The following is an 8,451-nucleotide window of genomic DNA, read 5'->3' as shown; positions in this document are numbered from 1 at the left end:
AGCAATGTTAGGGGTCTGTTCACTTGTGGGGAAAGAGCGAACCCTTACCTCCATCCGCTATGATAGATACCACATGCTCGACGGAGGCGATATTTTATTGATAGAACAGATAACGAAAGGATTAGAAACAGCTACCTATACACGGGCGAGTGACAAACAAGTCGTTGCTTGATCGAACAAGCGGAAGGTAGACAATAAGTGAAGAAACACAACTGTTGTTGTTTTGTTTGTTCGACGCGGTGATAATGCTTGAACGTCCTCTCATGAATTTGCTCGCGACAAAGTATCATGGTCCACTAACAGCTCTACTCCATCAGTGTCATAGGCATGCGCCACCAAGATTCTCTCCCTCTCAGACCGATGCCATCGTCCAGTCTAACCAATCCTCTCATGCTAAACCACATGCCAAACCACAAGCTTAAAAAGGGACAATTCTGTAATTGTGCGAAACTTCGAGCAAAGTTACTGTCTTATGGCGCAGCCTGCCATCGACGATACGAACCCCAGTGTCTCTTCCCTCTCCAACGCAGTCAGCAACATTCCACAAAGACTTCGCCCGGAGCCACTCGTATCAACCCTCCATCCCTGGATCAGAGCAGGCGAAGCCACCTCGCGCTGACACCGCTCGCGGACTGCTGTTCGCCTCCACCCACTCGTTCGGCACCTGCAGAGGCCCTGCCTACTGGCGTTGAAGAAATGTCCTCAGAGACGAGCCAGATCCCACCGTCGAACGATTCCATCGATGGCGAGACATTACCCGTGCATGGAACCAGGCCGACGATGTGGGAGGTGTGGGCGGTGTCGACGTCTCGGGGCGGGGGTAGGCGACTTGATGGCTTGATGTTGGGGGTTACTATGATACGAAAGTTAGTGTATCCAATACGCTCAAGCAAGAGCGACAGAACATACACCTTGGAAACTCGGCGCCACCGACCTCGCTCTGTGCGCTGGTGGGGGCGAGCGGCGCAGCTGAGCCACTGCGCGGAAGCGCGCTGAGGGCCGCAAGCTCGTTCTCCTCCGGCTCCTGAGCCCAACGGTCAAGCACAGTCTCCTCGACACAAGTTGGGAGATTACAGGCCGTGATGTTCCCGCCGTTAGCCTTGCGAGACGCTTCGACTCCGCGGGCAGCGATTCTTGAGCTGTGAGCGCTTTCGGCGGATTTGGATGACACGGTCTCGACGACGAGCGACGCCATGGACGTACTACCGCGCCCACTACAGGGCTGTTGGACATGGTACAGGGAATCGATGTCGGGAGTAGAAGAGTAGTAGTGAGTGTACGTGGGTTCGTCTAGTGGTAGTTAGCAACTAGCTGCGGCTCCGCTCCACCAGCGCCGCCGCGAATGCGTGGGGTGGGTAGACGTACTGGTCTTCCGGGACTTGCGATTGATCTGGGTCGCTTTAGGAGCGGGCAGCATGGTTGCTAGCTGTGAGAAGAAATGTGGGCGCGGGTGAGAGGGTGAGAGCGGTGTTGGGCGAGAGTAGTGTCGGGCGCTGCCACGCTATACGCGGACCTTTCACTTCACCGCAGCGCGGTAGGGGCCAGCAAATAGTCCGGGAGCCGGAGAATCGTGTGCGGGAGATTGATGCATGTGTACTCGGTGTCTGGCCGCGCGGGAAGGGATTTAGCGATCCTGAGCTCTTGGGAGGAAATGTTCAGTTTCGCGTCTATCACCAATGGACTCAACTACAAAAGGAGTTGGAGGATGATAATCTTTTAGTGACCTCCAAGATCAGAAGCTAGTGAAGACCAAATGATGGCTACGCAAGGTAAAGGCTCGTCACAGGGCAGCAAATGGCATGAGTCCATGAGAGCCGACTCCTAAATCAAAAGAGAGCCCAGCTTGACTTTCGTACCGCCAGTCCGTGACGCCATCAATTAACAAAACAAAAGCTTCTGCACCAAAGAGTCTCTTCACCTAGCACACAGGCAGCCCGCCCGACTCTGCCAACATCATCAAGCACTTCAGCGCACCACTACTCAAGGCCTCCCCAGAAACATCAGCAACGGTCCACAACACCTCACTCCCCATCTACACCGCAGAATGCCCCCTTCCAGTCGACGCCTCCGCGCTGCTTTGCCAGGCTCGAGCGCGAAATGCGCCTTTGAATGGAGGCGAGGAACACTCGATACGCTTAACGCGCTGTCGGAGCGCCGCGCACCGGAGCCGAGACAGCGGGGGGTCGGTAGCGTCGTGGCAACCTCTCTTACCGGCGAGCGCGTAGATAGACTTGGCGGAGACCTGCGGGGGTCCGTCATGGAGGAGCTTCAAGCGCCGTACAAGCTCCATGGCGACGTCTTCATTGGTGCGGGTGAGCGCGTCGGCAGACTTGTTGGGAAATTGAGGGGGAGAGCCACCGGCGCGGAGGAGCTGTAGACGGCGGGTGAGCTCGGTGGGGATATCGCGGGAGTAAGCGGCTGGTGAGTGTTAACGGTGGGGTTGGTATGGTGGCATGTCGACTTGGGGGCGCACGTACCCGTTGGGCTTGGAGGTGGGGCAGGAGGGAAGGTGGGAGATGTGGTGCCGTGGGTGGCGTGGGTGGACATTATGGAATTGGATGTTGGACGGGGCGAGAAATTGTCTGATTGAAGGAGGTGGGCGATAGTGGCGCGATCGATGGTGTTGTAGTGGGAGTGGGGAACGATGCGACGAAGTGAAGCGATCGCTTTGAGGATCTTGGCTTTAGCGACGACAGCAACACTCTATTTGGTCTCTGCTGACAAGACCGAAACTACCGTTTGTGATCGTCAGTGGTACAGGGATATATGCATTGCAGGTGAAGGTTGGAGATGGAGGTGCAGGGTTGACTTGAGTGAGAATCTGCAGATTACCTGCACCCTGACCTTGAAAGTAGTGCAGACAGGCCATGTAGACGCTTCAAATCTATCCTTGACCTGAACGCACTCGTTTTGTCAAAGAGTTCAGCATCTCGTGGACAGAGCGTGGCGATGAAGTCTTCATACGGAATGTCCAAATGACACCGAGATCGAGTTGTCAAGTTGTTCGACCAACTTATCGCCCGCATATTGATTCCTGGATGGGAACACAAGAAGGCCACAGAAGACCTGGCATGGATGAAGGTATCATGAATTGGGTGGTCAGTCGCTGGCCAAGAGTCTGCGACATCTCTCGAGCGAGCGAATGGGAAGGCTCGGAGAACCGGCCAGAACAACGCTTGATGTATGAATACATCCAGCAAAGGACTCATAGAGGCGACATGAAGTTATAGAAATGCTTGTACTTGGCTAGCTGCGCTGGGTGAGCTACGGCGTGCATGCGTTCCCAGAATAGCATCCACGATTCCAGAGCCCGGCTCGCATATACCATCTGTGCCCCCGTTCGTCAATCTTACCAGCAGACCCCGACGGCACACGTCCTCGTTTGACTCGCAGACTAGATATCGGGCGGGGCATCGTCGGGGCGGGCCGCGCCGTGGCGGGCCGCGCCTTCCCGTCAAAAGCGAGAGCTTCGCTAGGCCACGCGTGGACCGGCCACGCCGCCAGAACACCGGCGATGAGGCTGAAATCTGGCGGCGATAGTGAGCCTGGACGTGGGTACTGACCCGTGACCACGTACGCTGTCCCGCGACAACGGTCGCTGCAGGCTGCAGGTCGACCGTGGTCCGGCTCAATGACCCGAGCACGAGAGACCCTCCAGCACGCGCGCGACAAGGCAGATGGACTGTCGGGGCTGCGTCATCTGCGGTTGGCGGAGAGCTTGACGCAGGAGATGATGCGCGAGTTGGGTCGTCAGGGCTGGCGCAGAAGTTCGCGACAGTTGCGATGAGCTGATCGTCGGCTGCTGTTGCGCTGCGACAGCCTGTCGTTTTTCAGCCCTTCGCCGCCCAGCAACCAGGCCAGCGACGTCCTCCTACAGGCTGCGCGCATCACAAGCGCCCGTGTCCTCCACATCCGCGCACATTCACACGCAAGGCGCCGCTAAGCCTCTCGCATCCTGCTCCTGCCGCACTCGGTCCTTGTGACTGCGCGCCGCTGCGCCGCCGCACCGCTGCATCCTCGAGCCGCACGCGCATCTGTGCCGATTGGCATGCGTTATGCGCTCATAGATGCGTAGCTCAGACCAGCTTCAAGTCTTGGCTCGTGCGAGATTGAAGACAACTCTTGGTCGGTATGAGACCGATTACAACAATTGGTTAGTGTGACTCTGTGTGAGAGCAACTACAACTCTTGATTGATGAGAGAGCTGCTACAACCCTTACTCGGTTTGAGACTAGCTACAGCTCTTGGTCGAAGGAAGCCCTGCTACGACTCTTGCTCGGTGTCAGACGTTCTCTTCGCCTGTGCTGTGCCTTGCCTTGCTGTGCAGTCGATTTGCAGCAGCTGTTGGCATGTGTCTCAACCTAGCAAAAATTGCGTGATCCGAGATGCTCAATAGCACAAACCAGAGCGTTCTCGCAGAGTCCAGTCCAGGGAAAGATCACGATTCGTGTGTCAGACTAACCACAGGTCTTGGTTGGTCTGAGATATCTACTCAATGCTCAAGACACTGCTATTGCCGCTGCCGGACCTGGGCGCGCGACCCGTATATCTGCACAACTGCCGCCCCGCCACCGCATGCCGCCCTGTCCTTGTCGCACCACCGTCAGTTTGCAGCGGTAGAAGCACCGTGACGGGTCGAGGACCACACATCCGGTCGTCGGGGTGCGGACGCAGAGAATGAATGGCGCTTTTAACGTTACCAGCTGCAGCCACGCCGTCTCCGCAATCCTGCAGCCGGTAATCATGGTAGACGAACAAGGCGGACAGATAGCGGCGCGGACAAGGTGAGCACACAACGCCGCAGATAATCGACCATACCAATCCTGCGCTCCCCAAGCCTGAGTTCCATGTGTCAGCGCCCACGCCCACACACCCCAAATCCGCAGTCCTTGGTACTCAGATCCACTCGCCTCCTATCCCACCGCAATCGCTCGTCCGCCACGCCACGAGTAGGAGCCTCGCGATCAACCGCCTGCCCTCGGCTCTGTCAGACGTGCTGTGGATCGCGAGACTGCCCTCAGCTACGCCTACGCGCTCGACGGCGTCACGACGGGTCTCGAACGGGACGAGGTTGTGACCTCGCGCGTGGTAAGTCAGCGTCGTACTACCATCAAATATGCCAACCTGCGACTCGAACGCCTGCGGTGCTTGTGCGGCCTTCCCTCCCGTCAACCTTCTACAGTAAGTCTCAACGTATTGAACCTACCAATGCATCTAGTCACCTCAGACCCGTTCCCACCTGTCTTGAGCCTACCTCACCGCTCTATACTATTCACCCAAGGCCGTCTGCGCGCCTTCGCCGTTTGGACCAGTCATCACAGAAAGCCCAAGAATCACAAGCCAACACAAACAGCACCCAAGAGGCCCTCCGCTCCGTGGCTCCGCAGCATTGCAAAGTAGATACAATAGGCCTTGGTCTGGCAATCGTGAGTGGCTCGCCCGTCAGCAGGGATGTCGAACATGTGGCAGATGATGTCAAGCTCGATCAGGCCCGACCAGGGACCGATACCGGAACGCAAATCTCAGCTCCGGCCCTGTTGTAATCTTACTAGGCGCATGTTAGGCCAAAGATCAACTGACGTAACCTCCGATATTTATCGGTGTTTCGCTAAGCACTTCATGCCAAGAGTCAGGGAATTGGCATTGAACGGCGTTAAGCAAGGATTTAGGAGGCAAGAATCTGCGTGGCGTTGTCGAAAGCCTGCTCCGACCAAGTAGAAGACCGTGCTCATAGTCTCCGCAAAACGCAACCTTGCAAGCCGTCTTTTGTGGATACGGGTATGAAAAAGATCGGCAAATCGTGCGCTTTCATGACGATCACGCTGCATTCTTGCACGCACAACGTCGGAGATAAGTGTCAGCAGCACGCCTGGACCAAAGCGCACGACAATTAAATCTTGTCCTTGGTCGTTCAAACAACAGTTACATTCAGACATTTATTTCGCCTGACTTATACTCGTCATGTCTAAACCTCTTCCCTACAATCGTCAGACCGCGCTGGCGTCCCGGATAGCATCCGATAATGCCGCGCACATCACCGGCAAGGTTATCCTGACGACTGGAGTTACCCTTGGTGGTTTAGGAGCAACCTTCGTTTTCGAAATCGCAAAGTACAATCCCGCCCTGCTTATTCTTGCCGGCCGTAATGCCTCCAAGATCCAATCTGTAATCGACAAGCTTAGGAACAGTGAGGAAACCATCAACGTGCAAACAAAAGCCCTGGTGTTGGACCTCTCATCCCAGCAAAACGTTCGGAATGCGGCAAAAGAAGTGTTAGAAAGCTCAGAACAGTGCATCGATGTACTCGTGAACTCTGCTGGATTGATGGGTGGACCATACAGAAAAACAGAAGAAGGGATAGAATTGCAATTTGGTTCAAACTATCTCGGACATTGGTTGTTCACAAATTTGATCATGCCCAAGCTTCTCGCGGCCAAGCATCCACGCGTAGTGAACGTGAGCAGTGGCGGTCACCGATACGGCGGCATCCGGTTCGAAGACTGGAACTTCGAGGACGGAAAGACCTACAATCAATGGGTTGCATATGGACAGAGCAAGACGGGCAATGTTCTCTTTTCCAAGGCGCTGGCTAGAAAACTGGGCTCAAGAGGCCTGCAGTCGTACAGCCTTCATCCGGGCGTAAATTTGGAGACTTCTCTCTCGGGTGCCGTAGAAGGAGGTTTTTCAAAGGAAGATATAGCTGAGTTGGGTAAGCACGGCCTTCCACCAAAGCTTCGAGGTAAATTATGACCTAACGCAACTTCTAGAGGCAATGAACAAGAAGCTTGGTTGGACTGAGGATTTCGATATGAAAGACCTCGATGAATGCGCTGCAACACACGTGGCTGCTGCATTTGATCCGAGATTGAAGCGTAGGTATCTCTCGAACCATATAATCTTAGCTTGTCCTAACGCCTTCAGCATACAACGGCGCCTATCTTGAAGACGGCAATGTCTCCGATCGCCTGCAGCCCACCGCCACAAACCCTGAAGACATTGACAAACTCTGGAAGCTCAGTGAGAAGCTAGTTGGCCAAGAGTTCGATTATTGATTGCAAAATGTCTGCATTGATGACAGACAACTTGTAGATGCAGGTCACGTCTTGAATCGAAGCCTTAACTACAGCTCTCTGGACTTTTTGAACATGGTTTATGAGGTGGTATTCATTCAGGCATCTATGGATACAAGAGTCGGACTTGGCATGTTTCTAGACATGTGCACGGTGATGTAGTTCATTATGTGCACATTGAACTATATGGTATTGTACAGTTCAACACCAAGTTTGATTCAGTCAAAGTATGGACGACAATATGATTCAGTAAAGGCTCGATTTGGAGACAGAACAGAATGACTGACATTCATTCCCTTTTCGTGAAAGCGGTACATGAAGTAATGGCTACCGAAAGACTACGAAAAGTCAGAGTAGCTGCCCAGCGAACATTTGCTTAGATCTTCCTCACTCGTCATTCTGCTTCAACTGGGCCCCAACCGGGCTCGACAGGTGTTCAGATGTAGCGACGAGTGTAGTGGTCACAACTAAGCCTGGGTATAGCAATGGCCCGGTGAAAAACTGGCTTCCATGATGGTGGACAAAGTTTCTACTGCTGGTAAGCTGCGGAATCTATTTCAGGAGATCGACTTTTACACACAGTCCACTCATGGTGTTGAATTGGATGGAGCTACAGAACGACGAAGAAGCGCTTCTACCGTATTACAAGCCAGGCGAGTCATTCATGCAAGATGAGATACCTAGCCACATTGCACTGGCATTAAGAGATTGGTTGGAGATTCATCGTGTTACCTCCGTTGACGTGTTTCAAAATGTTAATCTGCCCCCTATTGAACGCACCTGGTGGGAACTCAAAAGAACTTCCCGCGAGCTGCACCCGAGTTTGACTCTCTGAAACACTTCAAAGCCGAGTGCGAGGCATTTGTCCAGGGGTTGCACGAGGCATGGGCTGGCATACCTAATTTACTTATCGACCGACTGACCAGCTTCATGCTACGATGCCTGGACACCGTACGACAACGGCAATGCTACCACACTCCATTTAGACATATTACTGTAAATTCTATCTTGATATTGTCTAAATGGTCTACGTTGTGTAGAGTTGTCATGCCTCAAAGTCAAGGTCCATATATTCTGCGGTGGCATAGGCGTCTGTGCGAACAGACTTTTGAAACCTAAGCAAATCTTCAAAGCTTTCGATGGTTCTGAATGGACATCTCTTGGCTGGACTGCTATTGGTAAGGCACCAAATCGGTAGTGCGGTACAATTAGGTAGCTATTTCGGAAACATTGACGTAGTACTACTTCAACATTGTTTAGCATGCGGGATAGGCACTACCCTCTTGGGGCTCTCTCGTCTGGCTGTATATAATCAAATCAGTTGCACGTCATACTCAATCTACTTGCATGCCACTGTAGCACATCAAATCTAATTTATGGG

General features: G+C 53.7%; 2 protein-coding genes across 2 annotated transcripts; one reads left to right on the top strand and one right to left on the bottom strand.

Moving 5' to 3' along the window:
* Nucleotides 1-590: 590 nt before the first annotated feature.
* On the bottom strand, nt 591-2,547 carry C7974DRAFT_418181 (uncharacterized protein; the record flags this gene model as incomplete). The annotated part of the gene is made up of 4 exons (XM_046144136.1): nt 591-853; nt 910-1,290; nt 2,212-2,418; nt 2,478-2,547. 4 exons carry the CDS (start codon nt 2,545-2,547, stop codon nt 591-593), a joined length of 921 nt encoding a protein of 306 aa, XP_045991771.1.
* A 3,387-nt stretch (nt 2,548-5,934) lies between these two features.
* Nucleotides 5,935-7,357, top strand: C7974DRAFT_368881 (putative short-chain dehydrogenase). The gene is made up of 3 exons (XM_046139917.1): nt 5,935-6,709; nt 6,768-6,872; nt 6,922-7,357. The coding sequence occupies exons 1-3, from the start codon at nt 5,962-5,964 to the stop codon at nt 7,050-7,052; spliced, it is 984 nt and encodes a 327-aa protein (XP_045991770.1). The 5' UTR covers nt 5,935-5,961; the 3' UTR covers nt 7,053-7,357.
* Nucleotides 7,358-8,451: the final 1,094 nt, after the last annotated feature.

This window comes from Boeremia exigua, assembly GCF_020726555.1.
Source record: "Boeremia exigua strain MPI-SDFR-AT-0100 chromosome Unknown C7974scaffold_14, whole genome shotgun sequence".
NCBI classification, from domain to species: Eukaryota; Fungi; Ascomycota; class Dothideomycetes; order Pleosporales; family Didymellaceae; genus Boeremia; species Boeremia exigua.
Note: the sequence above shows the minus strand (reverse complement) of the source record. Positions and strands in the feature narration are given on the sequence as shown.

Excerpts from the sequence above, each read along its gene's own strand:
- C7974DRAFT_368881 (XM_046139917.1), top strand. The coding sequence starts at position 5,962 with ATGTCTAAACCTCTTCCCTACAATCGTCAGACCGCGCTGGCGTCCCGG. Across the intron at positions 6,710-6,767 it reads GGAAGATATAGCTGAGTTGG|AGGCAATGAACAAGAAGCTT; the intron begins GTAAGCACGGCC and ends CGCAACTTCTAG. Across the intron at positions 6,873-6,921 it reads ATTTGATCCGAGATTGAAGC|CATACAACGGCGCCTATCTT; the intron begins GTAGGTATCTCT and ends TAACGCCTTCAG.